The 17728-nt window shown below is 42.7% G+C and overlaps 1 protein-coding gene across 1 annotated transcript in view; it reads right to left on the bottom strand.

Moving 5' to 3' along the window:
- The window catches only part of LOC134927405 (cryptochrome DASH), a 123605-nt gene that overhangs the window by 72632 nt on the left and 33245 nt on the right, over nucleotides 1-17728 (bottom strand). Inside the window, exons 5-8 of the mRNA XM_063921811.1 lie at nucleotides 11859-12007; nucleotides 11082-11170; nucleotides 9137-9210; nucleotides 7980-8069 (exon numbers count right to left, since the gene is read on the bottom strand). Coding sequence (XP_063777881.1) covers nucleotides 7980-8069; nucleotides 9137-9210; nucleotides 11082-11170; nucleotides 11859-12007 — 402 coding nt within the window. The remainder of the gene's footprint in view (nucleotides 1-7979; nucleotides 8070-9136; nucleotides 9211-11081; nucleotides 11171-11858; nucleotides 12008-17728) is intronic.

Here is a 17728-nt window from a genome sequence, read left to right as displayed (position 1 = left end):
GTAAAATAAGCATGCTGGATAGTACACCTGATCCAGCGAGAAATCGTCTGCTTAGAAGCAGGCCACCCAACCTTGTTGGGATCATAAAGGACAAAGAGAGCGTCCAACTTTCTGTGACGAGAAGTTCTCTTCACATAAATCTTCAAAGCCCGCACAACATCCAAGGATTTTGAAGTAATTGAGGAGTCAGTAGCCACTGGCACCACAATAGGTTGGTTGATATGAAAAGTCGACACAACCGTCGGAAGAAATTGCCGACGCGTCCTGAGCTCAGCTCTATCTTCATGGAAAATCAAGTAGGGCTCTTGCAGGACAATGCCCCCAATTCCGACACACATCTAGCAGATGCTAATGCCAAAAGTGCGAACGCCTTCCAAGTAAGGAACTTGACATCAACCTCCTGTAAAGAGTCGAACCAAATCAGACTGCAGGAACTGCAGCACCACATTAAGATCCCAAGGTGACGTAGGAGGCACAAAGGGAGGCTGGATGTGCAGAACCACTTTCAAGAAAGTCTGAACCTCAGGGAGGGTAGCCATTTGTTTCTGGAAGAAAATGGACAAGGCCGAAATCTGGACTTTTATGGAGCCCAACCTCAGGCCCACATCCACACCTGCTTGCAGAAAGAGGAGAAACTGCCCTAGTTGAAACTCCACCGTAGGAAACTTCTTGGATTCACACCAAGACATGTACTTTTTCCAAATTCGATGGTAATGTTTAGACGTTACTCCTTTCCTAGCCTGTATCAGGTAGGAATAACCTTGTTCGGAATGCCCTTCCGAGCTAAGATCTGGCGTTCAACCTCCATGCCGTCAAACGTAGCCGTGGTAAGTCTTGATAAGCGAACGGCCCCTGTTGCAGAAGGTCCTCTCGAAGAGGAAGAGGCCTCGGATCTTCCAACAGTAACTCCAGAAGATCCGCGTACCAAGCCCGTCTTGGCCAGTCCGGAGCAATGAGGATCGCCTAAACTCTTGTTCTTTTTATTCGTTTGAGAATCCTTGGAATGAGTGGAAGTGGAGGGAACACATACACTGACTTGAACACCCATGGAGTTACCAGGGCGTCCACCGCCACTGCCTGTGGGTCCCTTGACCTGGAACAATACCTCCAGAGCTTCTTGTTGAGGCGGGAAGCCATCATGTCTATTTGAGGTACTCCCCAAAGACTTGTCACCTCTGCGAACACCTCTGGGTGGAGGCCCCACTCTCCTGGATGGAGATCGTGTCTGCTGAAGAAGTCCGCTTCCCAGTTGTCCACTTCAGGGATGAAGATTGCCAACAGCACCACAGAGTGCTTTTCCGTCCAGAAGACGATTCTTGTTACCTCTGAAATTACAGCTCTGCTCTTCGTTCCTCCTTGTCGGTTTATGTAAGCCACTGTCGTTACATTGTCCGACTCAGCCTGAATGGCATGATCTTTTAGAAGATGTGCCGCTTGTAGAAGACCGTTGTACATGGCCCTCAGTTCCAGAATGTTTATCGGAAGGATGGATTCCAGACTTGACCACCTTCCTTGGAAGTTTTCCCCTTGGGTGACTACTCCCCAACCTCTGAGACTTGCATCCGTGGTTAGGAGGATCCAATTCTGAATCCCGAACCTGCGGCCCTCTAGTAGTTGAGAAGTTTGCAGCCACTAAAGGAGCGATATTCTGGCTTTCGGTGACAGACGTATCCTCTGGTGCATGTGAAGATGAGATCCCGACCATTTGTCCAGGAGATCCAGTCGGAAAGACTGTGCATGAAATCTTCCGTACTGTGGAGCCTTGTAGGAGGCAACCATCTTTCCCAGAAGGAGAATGCACTGATGAACCGATACCCGGGCAGGCTTCAGGACATTCCGGACCATTGTTTGTATCACCAACGCTTTCTCCTCCGGCAGAAACACCCTCTGTACTTCCGTGTCGAGGATCATCCCCAGGAAGGACAGTCTCCATGTCGGCTCCAAATGCGACTTTGGAAGATTCAGGATCCACCCATGATCCTGGCGTAGTTGAGTTGAGAGAGCAATGCTCTGTAGCAGCTTCTCCCTGGAAGACTCTTTTATCAGCAGATCGTCCAGATAAGCAATTGTGTTTACCCCCTGCTTGCGGAGGAGTAGCATCATCTCCGCCATGACCTTGGTGAACACCCTCGGTGCCGTGTAGAGGCCAAACGGCAGTGCCTGGAACGGATAGTGGCAGTCCAGCAGCACAAATCGGAGATAAGCCTGGTGAGGCGGCCAGATCGGAATGTGAAGGTACGCATCCTTGATATCCAGGGATACTAGAAATTCCCCCTCCTCGAGACCTGAGATCACCACTCTCAGAGACTCCATCTTGAATTTGAATTCCCTCAAATAAGGGTTCAACGACTTTAGATTCAATATTGGCCTGACCAAACAATCCGGTTTTGGTACCACAAACAGGTTTGAGTAATAACCCTTGTTTGTGAAGTGAAATGGAACTGGAACAATAACATTTGACTTTAGCAATTTTTGAATGGCTTCCTGTAGGATAGCACTTTTTGTCAGCAAAGCTGGTAAGCCTGATTTGAAGAATCTGTGAGGTGGGAGTTCTTGAAACTCCAGTCTGTACCCCTGGGTAACAATATCCTGTACCCAGGGGTCTAGGCCTGATGACGCCCAGACAAGACTGAAATTTTCACCTGCCCGATCTCCAGGCTGGGAGGTCCACCGTCATGCCGAGGATTTTGAGGAAGCAGAACCAGGTTTCTGTTCCTGTGAACCTGCTGGAGCAGGTTTTCTGGATTTTCCCTGACCTCCTCTAAAGTGGAAGGGGGTTTGGACTTCTTAACTTTCGCGGTCCGAAAGGACTGGATGGTAGGCGTAGGATAAGTTTTCCTAGTAGGTGGTGTAGCTGAGGGAAGGAATGTTGACTTACCCACAGTTGCCGTGGAGATCCACGCATCTAACGCTTCCCCAAACAGAGGCTGACCTGTGAAGGGTAGGTTCTCCACACTCTTCTTGGATTCCGTATCCGCAGACCATTGGCGCAACCAGACTCCCCTGCGTGCCGAGACAGCCATGGAAGAAGCCCTTGCATTGAGATGGCCAAGGTCCTTCATGGCCTCCACCATGAAACCTGCAGAGTCCTGTCTGTGACGTAAGAACAATTCAATGTCACTTCTATCCATAGAATCTAATTTCTCTAGTAATGTGCCTGACCACTTTACTATGGCTTTAGAAATCCACGCACAAGCAATAGTAGGCCTTAAAGCTACGCCAGTAGCTGTGTATAATGATTTGAGGGTAGTCTCAATCTTACGGTCATCAGGCTCTTTTAAAGCGATGGACCCTAGGACAGGTAAAACCACTTTTTTGGACAACCTAGACACAGAAGCGTCTACTACAGGCGGGATTTCCCATTTTTTCCTATCCTCTTCAGGGAAAGGAAAAGCAATGAGAACCCTTATTGGGATCTTCAAATTTTTTCTCCGAGTTTTCCCAGGATTTTTCAAACAATGCGTTTAATTCCTTAGACGCAGGGAATGTAATAGAGGATTTCTTAGTATTAGTAAAGTAAGTCTCATCTGCAGGCTCAAGTACCTTATCAGTAATGTGTAAAAGGTCCCTAATAGTCTCAATCATAAGTTGCAACCCTTTAGCAAGGGATGCATCTCCCCCCTGCATATCCCCATCACCGTCCCCTGTATCAGAGTCGGTATCCGTGTCAACTTGCATTATTTGGGCAAGAGCACGCGTCTTAGGGTAATTAATTGGGGTCTTTGAAGAGGTAGTGGGAGCTGAATACGACAAAACCTCAACAGACTTTTTCAAAACCTGTGTTTCAGTCTCTTTTTGAGCTATCCGAGATGAAATCTGGGATATCATTCCCCTAATAGAATCCACCCATGGGGGTTCGGATTCAGAAGGCTGAGACAGTATATTACAGTCCTGAGTACAAGGAATAGACTCTTCAGGCGAAGATACACACTCTGCAGCACAGGATACAGAGTTCTTAGACATGTTTATGTGAGCTATACAAACACACACACACACACACAGGAAAATGCAGACACAGTTTCCCCCAGAGTACCTTCAGAGAGACACAGAGTATAAGGAGCCAGCCACACAGCGCTCCAGTAGGCAGTTTATACAGTAAACAGCCTGCGCTACCTGAATAACCTTAATAGATCAAACAGTTAATATCTAGGGGACGGTGTAACATATAAGACATTAAAAGGAGATCCCACTGCCAGGATAGCCCAGGATTTACTGAGTCTAATTGGTGATGCTTTATCTAAAGGAATTATCAATAAATCAGAATATGATTTTGTTAATATTACACATCCATCAACCCCCACAATATAGGTTTTACCAAAAATCCACAAGAATCCATTAAAACCACCGGGCCGACCCATTATCTCTGGGGTTAACAGTCTCACTTCCAATTTATCATCTCTTGTGAACTTCTATTTACAGCCCCTAGTAAAAAAAAGCAAGGGCGTAACTAAAAGACACGGGAGATGTTTTAAGGAAATTGGAAAATATTAAATGGAGTAACGAGTGTCACCTTGTTAGTGCTGATGTAGGCACATTATATACTATAATGGAGGCTGATATAGGGCTAAAAGCTGTGGAATATTTCTTAGAACTTTCCGAATATGGGGAAGACCTGATAAACTTTATAGTAAAGAGTATTCTCTTTATTTTAAAGAACAACTATTTTTATTCAATAGGACTTTCTATTTACAGTTGGTGGGTACAGCGATGGGAACCAGATTCGACCGAGCTACGCCAACCTCTTCATGTCATACTGGGAGGAGTCTACGGTGTGGCATGAGGGGGAGCTCGGGGCGGGTCTGGTGTCCTGGACCCGCTTTATAGATGGTATTCTGTTTATATGGTATGGATTTGAAGATTATCTATTTAAATTTTGTGATAATCTAAACATCAATGATTGCAAAATTAAACGGTCTTTTAATATAAGTAAAACACAAATATCTTTTTTAGACCTTTTGATTTATATTAAAGGATAATGTAATACATACAAAAACTTTAGGAAACCAACTGACTCCAATTCCTATATTGAAAGAAATAGTTTACACCATAAGCACTGGCTTCAAGGGATACCTTTCGGCCAGCTTGTCAGGATTAAAAGGAATTGCTCAGAAAAATTGGTTTGTAATAGATTGAGGAGATGACTGATCGGTTTAAACAGAAAGGATATGATGCTATTACTTTGGGAAAAGCAAGGGAGAGAATCAAATAGAAAGGGAACCTTTAATAAAGGAAAAGAAAAAAAGTATTACGAAGGAGACTGGTCATGATTGGGATTTTTTAAGTCAATATAACAGCCAATTCAAGGAAATTGAATCGGTTTTCAGAAGGAGTTGGCCAATCCTCAAAAAGGATCCAGTATTAGGATCCTCTTTACCTACTTACCCTTCTATCATTTATAGAAGGGCTCCATCTATGAAAAACAGTTTGGTGAGGAGCACTCTAGATGACACAAAGAGGACAAGTATTCGTTGTCAGGGGTTCCACAGATGCGGCATGTGTCTTAAATGCCGCACAGTAAAAGGAGATAGGAAAATTAAAGATTTTAAGGTTAATGGTCAAACATACAAGATGAGTTTATTACGTGTAATTCCAAAAATTTTATATATGCCCTTCAATGTAAATGTGGACTTCTTTATATTGGCAAAACGGGGAGAAGCCTTAAAAAGTGTGTTTAGCCGAACATTTCTATAATATCCGAAAGGGTTTAGAAACACTGTCTTCACATTTTAAAAGTGTACATAAATCAAAGGAATGTGAGCTACAAGCATTCTGGGCTATTCAACAAATCCTCCCCAATTGGAGAACTAGGGATATAGATGTTAGACTGTCTAAAAATGAGATGAGATGGATCCATACATTAAAAACACTGGTACCCAACGGTCTCAATGGAGATTTTGAACTAAATAGTTTTTTTAAATTAAATATAGATTTGTCTGTGTAGAGACATCTGTATTTTAAAGTTTTTTATTGATGTGTTACTGATAGATGTTTTTTCTCTTGTAGTATCATTAACTTGTTTTAAAATATTGAGGATGTCCGCCCTGGAAGTATTTATTTCTACTCTGAAAACTTCAATTTGTTCTTTGAAGTTAAAGAAGTCCAATATGGCCGCAGAAGAGCTGGACTGCATGTGGTACACATAAAGAATAATGGCGGCGGTCACTTCCGGTTTCATCTAACTTCCCGGCCAAACGTCACTTCCGGTTGACGGCACTTCCGCCCGGCGTCTTCCCGCGGAAATTGCGGGAGGAAGCCCCACAAGGAGGGGGGAGGAGACAAATAAAGAATTTCTTTAAATAGATGGTTAGGTTACCAGGACAGCATGCTTCTGATGAAGGACCCAATTAGGGTCCGAAACGCGTTAAACTGCTGTGAAAACCGCCAGTGTGGAACCTGAACTAGCTGGAGACATTTTTCCTGGTTAGCACGTGGACCTATCCGGATTTGGTCCTTTGCTTTTTACCATCAGTCAGGACTTATTGTTCTACCATTGGTTCTATGGATACCAGCTGTGTGGTAGATATGCTATATGAATGGTTATCTTTTTTGGTAAAAAACAATTTGCATTATTATTTGTTTCTCTCATCCCTGGGGGTTTGTGGAAACACTTGCCTCCTAGTGATTCATTTGGTCAAAGAAGCTTGAAATCTCCTGTGAAAATAGGATCAACAGTGACAACTCTCCTGTGAGTGAGATATATGCCTATTTATTACTATTATAATGCAAGTGCAATTCCCTTCCTTATCGTAGTAAGAATATTGAAGCAATATTGCACCATATTTTGTCTTCTTCCATTCTGGGTACCATTTGGAGGATCACATAGAGGAAATTATTACCGCTAGAGGAGGAGCGAAAAAGTCGGTGAATTCTTTGAGAATTAAAGACTACCTTATTACCTGAAGGACGTTCTCTTAACATACTGGGGTCACACCCGGTTTGGTTTACATGTAACCCCACTCAGCGCTTATTGGAGTTCATCATTTTGTTGTTTGTATCTGGATTAAGGAACCTTGGTGTTTTTCCTTATTGTACTCCTTGGATGCTATTGTGGGTTGAAGTGCGCCTATTCACTTATCACTTTCTATTTTTTTTGCCCATTAGCTAACAAATTTGCTGCTGCGATCAGATCTGAATTAGGTCCATAGATTCCGACTCAGTCACACACAGATGTACAAGTGTCGCACATCACATTTATCAGGGCAATCTAGCAAAGTAGTTTTCGGTTGTTTTATTTGTGCGAATTAGATGCACATTTTAAACTAAAGAGATGCTGTGCGCAGATGAGAAACACAGAGCCTGGCGCCCCGGAGGGGCTGTTTGGCATGATTGAAGCCACAGTGTATGAGGACACACACATTGTATGTTGCATACATGTATCTTTAGAATGCTGCTACCTCAGCTCTTAATGACATCACTGGCTCCTAATGAACGGATAGGTAAAGTTACCTAGAAACTATTTGGAGACTTTTCGATCCAATAACTTACATTCAAGTGCAGGTTAAGGTCTCATATATACTAGTACAACAATTACACATGCCAGCAGAGAGCAGGTTGATTTACTGGAATTAAATAGACATTATAAACATGGGGCAAGTAACTGGATTTGCTCTGTTTTGAGAACATTTACACAGTGAAAGCAAATGTACAATTGGTTGCTCTGGGTGTTTGCACAATAAACAGACCTAAATGTGCATAAGGGAAACATTACACCTGTCTAGCCCCAAACAAAAGACCAGACCATATTTCACAATTATGCTCTACATTGGGAGACTAGAAAAAAATGCTCATTTAAATCTGGTAATTCAATTGATGAAATCTGTACACTTTCCAAAACCATCAAGTCTATTACATTTGGCACCTAAAGTCTTGTTGGCATCGAGGCCAAGCTACCAGTAAGAGATTAAGGGGGAGACTATACATACCATTGTAACATAAGGGAATTTAATGAAAGGAAAAATTAATTGCTTAATATTTCTTACCAGTATGTACTTTGATTTGCGGTTCTTTCTCTCTCGTATTTGCGGATCTGCTCAAAAATATATCTGGGGGATAAACAGCCCAATGCAAGCCTGGAATACAGTAAGAGAGATTGGGATATATGTGGTAAACACAAGTCATGAATCTTCATATGATGCTCAGTGTATAGGGAGAGAGGTGTAGGTGACCTACCCTAGATATGGCTTGCTCTGACACAGTTATATGAGGCAGAAGTAGCAGTCTCACATAGGTAAGCCTATGCAGCTATACACCTGCCGATTTTGTTCTAGTTGTGACTGCTGACTGGAGTACTTGTACTAACACAAAGCAGAATCAGTGAGGGCTGGGCTTTCCTTAGGACCAAGAAGCCATGATGAAAATATTAACACTATGCTGCACACCCCATGTTAGGTGTATAACTGAATCACAGTCTTTGCTAGCTGCATTCAGCCGTGATGATTCCTTTCAAAGTGGCTTATACTGACTCCTTTCTGAGAGCAGACACAATTTTTATTATAATACAAAGGCCTCAAAGTGCTTTTATTTTAAAGAAAATATAACTGAAAAGTAAACAAGAGTGCATTCACCTCTCCACATCAGTACTCTACAAAACGACATAAGGGAGTGGTTGCGGCACACTGGGGGAGTGGCCACGTGCCAGGTAACCATGGCCATGCCTTGGTGTTTTTTACTTAAACAGAACAAAAAATAAATAAAAAATTATGCCACACGCTGCAGAGACTCATTGCATAGACTGCAGCAAAGATGTATGAGGTCATATCTGTATGGATCGGTGTGTCATGGATACAGTGGACTGGACTGATGAGGCACACTGTGGACAGGTGTGAATGTTATATCAGCCGTCCAACCGCTTTAACTTTAGAAAGACCCACTGAATATCGCTACAGGTAGTTAACAGCCAGGGCAGAGGTAAAAGTGCCACACCTGCTATATTTAGTTCTGTGGGGCTGCGCTTTTTGGCTTAGTCCCCGATTCCCTATAGTGTTTAACCTGTATTTGTTTTTGGTTTTACGGTATATAAAAAAAAAAAAAAAAGGAAAAACGTTTAACATTTACAGACAACAACACAGCTGACCCTATTCAATTTACGTCTTTAAATTACACTCATCATCGCAGTATTATAGCACCTGAATCTTACCACGGAGCAAATTTGGTTGAATAATCTAGTCCTATAAGTCCATTACGGGTGTCTTTATAAGCAGCAACAAGATTCTGTATTGAAAAAAAGGAGAGGGTGAAAAGTAGGTACAATCAATCAACTTGTGAACCCAAATGCTCCCTCTAGTGGCCAGAAAGAAATTAATTTGCAATAAATTGCTGTATGTACTAGGAAAGTAATTCAGATTGGATCACTGTAGCGACAGCAATCGCAGTCTGAATTCCTTTGTGGAGTGTGCCCGCCAGGAGCCCAGTGAGCAGCTAACAGCACCTCTGGGCTGCGATCGCCTCTGCCTGTTTGACAGGCAAAGGAAGTCGCGGGGCGGGAGGGGGTGTGCCAGCGGCGTTAGAACACCGTTGGCCGGGCGTGGTCCGGAAAAATCAGGTGAGCCTGGACCATCGCGGGGGCGACCCGGGATGCGGCAGGTAGCCCCCTCCCAGCTCGCAGGAGCTGCACAGGCAAAGACCTACTCGTCGGGTACATAAGCATCGCTGCCGGGAGAAGGGCAGAGCCAGACATGCGGGGCGAACTAGCCCTGTGCTGGGCGTCCCCCCACATGTCTGAGTAAATGATCGTAGATGTGCAAAATTTAGCACATCTACGATCAGATCTGAATTACCCCCTAGATCAGACCCAGTCAAAACGTAGATCGCGATATACCAGTAGTTTGTAGAGCTCCTGCTGGGAGATTGTGACTAACTTCAGAACAAAAGCCCTTGCAATAAGCCTTTGACAGCTTCAGAGGCCTCAGCGTTCCTAGTACTGCAGTGTGCAGGAGACGTTATGATGTCACCCGTGATGTGAGGAGCCTGTCACGCCAGATAAATCCAGTTTGATCCAATCAGCGGCAGCGGAAGCAGCCAGCAGGAACCACGACAGCGGGAGTCCTGAAGCAGCCTGCCCAGCGGGAGCCATGACGTAGCCTGCCCAGCGGGAGGACTTATCTGCACAATGTGGTAATAGTGTGATATGCCCTTCTACCCATTTACTTCGAGGTCTGATACAGCTATTTCATATTATCACACTATTATCACATTATAAATCACACTACTTGGTCATATAGGGATTTGTTTCTAATTAAATATGGTATATTTTGGTTTTGATAACCTGTTTGAGGATTTTCCTGTGTGGGGGCAATGGGGGTAATTCCAAGTTGATCGCAGCAGGAAATTTTTTTTTAGCAGTTGGGCAAAACCATGTGCACTGCAGGGGAGGCAGATATAACATTTGCAGAGAGAGTTAGATTTGGGTGGGTTATTTTGTTTCTGTGCAGGGTAAATACTGGCTGCTTTATTTTTACACTGCAATTTAGATTGCAGATTGAACTCACCACACCCAAATCTAACTCTCCCTGCAAATGTTATATCTGCCTCCCCTGCAGTGCACATGGTTTTGCCCAACTGCTAAAAAATTTCCTGCTGTGATCAACTCAGAATTACCCCCCATGTGTCTTGAGGTTTTTTCCTGTGTGAGGGCAATGTGTTTAATACTGTGAGGGATAATGTTTGATTTTGGGCGAGACAGTCCCTACACCGTATGCTGCAAGGTCACGCCCCATTTTTGGTCATACCGTGCTAATGTCCCACCCAGGTAGATCATGAAAGCTATTCCGCTTTCAAATCACTGACTCAAAAAGTCTGGCCACCCCGTCCTATATATTCAGAAGCAACTTTTGGGGTATGACATGTACAGAAAACAATTCCCTGTAAGAAACATTGTTGGACCATGCAGCATTATATAATGACACTTTCATAAATTACAATTCACAGCAATGTTGTCAGGGATCAATGTTCATTCTTTGACACTGTTATCCTCTATAGTGTGATGGAAAGCATAGAATTCCAGTAGCTGTAATTCACTTTCACTGCTGCAAGTTTCTATAATGTTGAAGCACGTTTGATATTGCTGCGTTACTAATACTTACAGTGTCCCAGAAGTAATGCTGCAGCCTCTGTAGAGCCTGACTCTCGCCTCCACTGCAGGGAAATGCAGTTCTTGGGTCAGTTAGAGGATCTGTCAGCCATAAAGAACAGTCAGTCAGCAAGGTAACTACTGTACATCCTGCTCTGCAAATAGGAGAATCAGATACCTGCATATATAAAAACATGGATAGGGCCAAACATCATCGTAATTCCTGGATAATCAAAACCAGTAGACGATGATCCACAATCCACTGGGAAATCAGGGAAATTCACAATGTTAAAAATCCCTGATTTGACGTTCCCAATCACAATTCGGTCGGAATTGGGAATTTCCAACATGTTGGATTTTACCGATTCCCCGGCCCCAGCAGAACGGGGAATTCGGTAAATAGGGGGACTGCGGGCTGCTGGAAAGAGTTTTGTAACTCTTTGGTGCCGGGACTCAGTCCTCATCCTATACCCAGTGTTTCTCCCTGTGCCCCCTAGTGGACGCTGAAGAAAAATAAATAATAATAAATAATAATAATAAATAAAGTACATCACATGTGCCATTTAACAGCCTGAGAACATCTATGTATTTTCAAATATGTTCTCCATTCAAGGTCTTATTACTTTAGCATCGGTTCTCTAAACACGTTACAAATTATCATAACAAATACAATAATGTGCAAATGGCTGCAAACAACTACACTCATGAACTTTGAACGTGTAAACGCATATAATGTATCCTGCATGGCTTTATCAATAAAAGAAGTGACCAGCTGATAGACTGTTCTCACCCTGTTGCCCTAAATCCTCTGCGGTCGGCATTGATCCCTCCTCAAGGCCTACCGGCAAAGTCTTCAGCTTCTCTGGCATCTGAAGCGATGGCCGGACTTTACATTGTGTCTCCACTGCTTTTCTGAACTGGGTGTAGACATCTGGTAAGCTGCAAAACACAAAGAGGAAATGACTTGGGGAGAAGGACACACAAAAGAGAAAATGAGAAAGCGTGTTTTAGTGAATTAAAAAAAAAAAAAAAAAAAAAAAAGAAGAAGAGGAGTGACAATGGGGGATATGTATCAAATTTTCTAAAGGCTCACAGCAATCAGCTTTTGCATAGAATTTCATAGACTGTGCTAGACAGAAAAAGATGCCTGGAATATGATTGGTTGCCATGGGCAACTTCTTCAGCAGTCCTCTTTAGAAGGTCTGATACATCTCCCAATAGAGCTCTGATTTCCTCTCTAACATCTGGGCCAAAATGTACTAATATTCGTGTTTGTGTAGTGTTTAAACTCGTCTTGTATCGGGTGCATTTTCATGCAACTTTTTGAAACTATATACGCCAAGTTACTAAGCATTCGAGTTTATTGTTTTCGTGTTTTCCGATGTCGATGCCAGTCGTTTTTTTTTTTGGCACATTTACGGCCGTCATCGTCGTTTGCGTACGTGTTTGTGTTGTTTTTGCTGGGGTTTTTTCTAAGTTAAACGCGGCAGGGTTTTTTTTTTCCACGGCCACATTTTCACTTTTAGTTTCGGTTTTCATCCCCGTTCGGGATTGGTTGTGTTTCAGATGGTAGGAGTGTCTGTGCGCAACCATATAAATTCGCCCCAAACCGTCCGCACCTCGTGGGTTTAGTTAGTGGTGAGGAGAGAGGTTGTGCAGTGGAGTTTGTTGAGTAGTGTTTGTTTGGAGGAGTATTTTTTGCGAGTTCTGAGTGTTGTATTGTGTTTGAAAGTAGTTTTGTCATTCTTGTTGTCTTGTATTTTTTGGTTTTGTCTCAATTTTTGTCCAAGTTTTTTTTATTTATAGTGTGTGTGTGTGTGTGTGTGTGTGTGTGTGTGTGTGTGTGTGTGTGTGTGTGTGTGTGTGTGTGTGTGTGTTTAGTGTAGTGGTAGCGGAGGAGTGTTTTGTTTTGTTTTGTCTTTTTTTTTTCTGTGTTAATTGTTTAGTCACACAATTATGTGTGACTCAGAGGTGAGTGAGGTGGAGGGTGTTAGTGAGGGGGAGGTCGGTCAGGTGGAGGAGGTGTTAGTGAGGTGGAGGAGGTTGGTGAGGTTGTTGCAGCAGCCTCAAGTGACAATGATAGTGACAGTCAGACAGCTCCGCAGCCACGCACCACTACTAAGACTGGGCGGAATGTCAAGTTTAGTTATGCAGAAAATGTGGCATTGGTGCGGGAGCTGATGAAGTATCAGCGGCAGCTATTTGGGCCTGAGTCCGCCAAGGTGCCAACACGGAAGAAGACGGTGTTGTGGGCGAAAGTAGTTGCTGCTGTAAATAGTGAGGGGGTGGTGAAGCGAACGGAGGACACGTGCCGCAAACGGTACTATGACATAAAGCGATGTGTCAAGTCCAAAATGGCCAAGGAGGCGAAGTCGGCTCGCAAAACCGGTGGTGGTCCGCCCTTTATTGCCACATATCTGGACTATGAGGAGCCCATACGGACTATAATCCCTCCAGAAGTAGTGTCTGCAACCCATGTCCGGGATTCCGATCGCCCCAGAAAGGATGGTGAGCATGTGTATTTGCCTTAACATTCTATGACATTACTTCTGGCTTACTGTATGTTTTAAGTGTGTGTCATGTGACGTTGCATATTACTCCCATCTTCAAGTGTGCGTTATCAAATACATTGTTTTGGGGCATGTTTCATACAAAAGTCAATGTAACGTCTACTTGCTTGTATGTCATGTAGTTTTTGGACAGTACATTTTCCATGTGTAGTTTGGACTTGGTGTGTCATTGAATTGTCCAGCAATAATGTTTTACTTTTGCATATTTTGAAAGTTGGACTATGTTTTTTAATTCAGTTATCCATGTGCAATGTTTCCAAATCAGTGGTTGATATGTTAGAGGCTGGAGTAGTGCAAAGTGTCTTTGAAGGCAGTTACATGTATAATTTCATTAGTACTCAATGTAATATTGTTTAAGTCAAGGCCACTATTTGCTGGTTCATTTTGAGTCTGTATTTGTACACTGACACAACAACTGCAGACTTAGTTACCTTACTGTTTTTTTTGTTTTGTTTTTTTTTTTAAATTTTTGTTGGCCTCATATTGTGTTAATGTGTGTTTGGAGTGCCACATCACAGACCTATTTCTATATTGCATCTGTATTTTTTTCCTTTTATTTGAAAATGAAGCTGTGTGTGTTTTGGCTTGTTAGTGTATGTTTTAGGAATTGTGTCCTATGTCTGTGTCCTGTATATGATTCCCTGTGTTGCACTTTCCATAGTACATATGGCTATTGGACAATGTTTTGGGTTTGTTGTTGTTCTTTTTGTGTTTAATGTCCTTATTTTTAGATTCATAATAAAACATCCATTTTTTAAAGATGTAATGTTTATAAGCATAATGGGTGGATGTATTAACAATAGCATGATTCATTTTTTATTTTTTTATTTTTTTTGGATTTACAGTGTTGAAAAAAAGCAGTACTGGTCGTCCTACAGTCACTCCCATCACATCTGATGATGATGACGCTGCGGAAGCAGGTAAAGTGTCCATTGTAGTATAGGTTAGGTTTGTAAATGAATGGCCATAACAAAATGTCACTTTCAATACTAGGTCCATCCAAAGAAGTCTTAATCAGCAGAAGGCGCACTTCTGGAACACACCACAAAAAACATCTGCCAGCAAAGAAAGCAAGGTCTGATGTCCAGGGCCAACCACAGCAGGCTACCCAGCCACGAAGATTATCTACTGTTTGTTCGGTGCCCCCACTCCAAATTTTGGACACACCTCCAAGACGACAACCACACTCCCCTCATCTTGATTGTGAGTAACAAACTGTGATAACAATTAAAAATGTCAGATCTTTAAAAAACCATTTACTTAAACTCATTAAGTCAATACCCATCAAAATCTGCTATACTTACCCAAGTCAGTAAAACATGAAATGGAAACCAAACAAAATGGCCTACACAACACCCAGTAAAGATATGTATGTCCACTTCAGCCATACAGTAGCACATTGTGTGGAAGATGCTGCAACAGAAACTCATGTGTAAGCTTTGCAAATAGTAAGGTTGTTAGAATCATTTACACATGTGTGTTTGTCCTAACATTGCCAACTGCATACAAAAACATTACTATGTTTTGGTTGGAGACACTATAAGGCAACACATTATGGATTACAATGTGTTTTTAGGCAGGAGTATGTCTGATGTACCATACAACTTATGTGTTTGCTTTCAGAATGAAGTAACCAGACATTTGCCACAAACAGGCATATGTATGTATTTAAGTAATGAGTGATGATGTTGCTAGGCCGGATATCTGAAAGCACCAGTCCATTACATGTGTTCCATGTTTAGTGCGTGTACCAATGTATTAAACATATGGATAAGTAATGGATAAATGTTTTTAATTTCAGCTTCTAGTCCTGGTACCAGCATCCCTCCACAACAGCAACACAGTGACATGGATGACACAATCATGTTAGAAAAGCATCCAGTAAGCGAAGGAATCAGCCCCCCAGCACCTGTGAGTACTCCCCCACAGCAAAGCACACCACCACCCCAACACATCCCAACAACACCAGTAACACAAGGCCCTGATCAAGTGTTCTGGACCATTTGGGCTAGACAGCAGGCCACTAATGAAGATTGCCTGCGTAGGCAGACCTAAATGTTTGCAAGCCTACAATCTCACCTCAGACGAATCAGCAGAAATCTGAGTAGACAAAATGAAACCAACACAAGAATTGCAAATACCATGGAAATCATACGTGCAGACATTACACATGTCATGGGCAACTTACAGCGCATAATGGAAGAACAGCACAGACAACAGCAAAGCTATATAAACATTTTAGAAAGCAATCAAATGATCAATGAATCCATGTCGAGAATTGTAGACAATCAAAATGCTGCAACACGTGAACTCAATGCCACCCTCACTAACCTCAATGAAACACTCAGATCCCTGCAGCAACAGCAAACAAGCAGCAGTTCTGGTACGACTACTCCAAATGTAACGCCAGTGTCATCACCACCAAGGCACGCCAACACGACAGTGGTAAAGGCAAAGGCCAGGACAAGCAACCACCCAAATAAACATTAAAAAAAAACACACCCATTTCTTTAAAGAGAAGGAGGAAAAAAAACACTTACCAAGTGTATGATTAACAGAATATATATAACACTTAGCTCCTTGACAATTTGTACAACATCATTAATTATAACTGGTACAAACAACAAAAGGAATTTTGTACGCACATTTCTTCTTTATCATCTTTGTATTTTTTGTTAGCAGGAAACTGTTGTTTGAGCTGCACATAGAGGTTAGCATGCAGAAAGCAGACCACTTGATTTTTTTCTAATCATTACTCTTTCTAGATTCTAATCATTCTTTGAGCCAGCAGACAGACTAATTGGCAGCCAGGCAGATTCAACCATGACCAATACAATTTACAATGTGAATTGTAACTGTTTTACATTTCTTCTCTAGACAAATTGACAAGAAAAACACAATTGAGTTGGCTAAAAGTGTCCTAATATGTTGGGGGTAATATTTAGATAATTCCGTCCGAAAATGACTGACATTATTGTTGTGCCATGTTTGTGTGTGTTAAAAATAAGTAATCAGATTTAAAAACATGATTAAGAAACAACAACATTTGAAATATTTGAAAGTTGAACACAAATGTGTGTAATAATGGATATATGTTGTTAAATGTGTATTGCCTTACAAATCTACAAGTTTTGCCCAGCAAACATAAGGAAATAAATTATTTTGCATGAGAGAAGTTTGTGTCCCTTTTATAGGCATCCTAATTCAGGTTAGAATGATTTGTAAGTGTCAACACATGTAAACACGGGATCAGTACTAAATGCCGCCGGTCGGAATCCCGGCGGTCAAAATACCGACGCCGGAATCCCGACCACACAATCCCGACAGGGGTGGTGAGCGGAACGCAGCCCCTTGCGGGCTCGCTTCGCTCGCCACGCTGCGGGCACGGTGCCTCGCTACGCTCGGCACACTATTATATTCTCCCTCTATGGGTGTCGTGGACACCCACGGAGGGAGAATATGTCGGGATTGTGGCGGTCGGGATTCCGGCGTCGGTATTTCGACCGCCGGGATTCCGGCCGGCGGCATCTTGACCGCATCCCGTAAACACGGCTGAAAAAAGCAGGTCTATTTTTTTGCTGCGTTTTTTAACGAATCGCAAACAAATCCGACCGCAATTGAGCACTCAGAGACTAACACCCAAATACGAATGAATAGTGAATTCCCGTATTGTATGAAATAACAGGCGCGTTTGACCGATGGTCTATTCATTCGTATTTGTGTACTTTGCCGTTCAAACCATTACGAATGTCCCAAACACTGCCGAGATTTGTGCTTAGTGAATTCCCGTGTTGGGACTTAGTAAAAAAAACACAAAAATCGGCCAAACTCGGATTTTTAGTAAATACTGGCCCTGGTCTCAGAGCAAGGGGAAGGCAACCTGTGGCACTACACACTCCAGCCCAGCCACAGTTTTACCATGACCTAACAGCAAAATTGTGTCAGGGCATGCTACAATGTGTAGTTCCTCAGCAGAAGGAGTGTAAAAAGGTGCCTAACCCAGTCTTAGAGCATAGCCAGGTACCGGTCTATTCACTGGTGACAACAGCAGCAGGCGTACATGTAACCCTTGTAATCAATGTTGCAATGA

The sequence above is a fragment of the Pseudophryne corroboree genome, chromosome 5 (genome assembly GCF_028390025.1).
Source record: "Pseudophryne corroboree isolate aPseCor3 chromosome 5, aPseCor3.hap2, whole genome shotgun sequence".
Lineage (NCBI taxonomy): Eukaryota > Metazoa > Chordata > Amphibia > Anura > Myobatrachidae > Pseudophryne > Pseudophryne corroboree.
The sequence above is the reverse complement of the archived record's forward strand: the minus strand, read 5'-3'. Positions and strand labels throughout refer to the sequence as shown.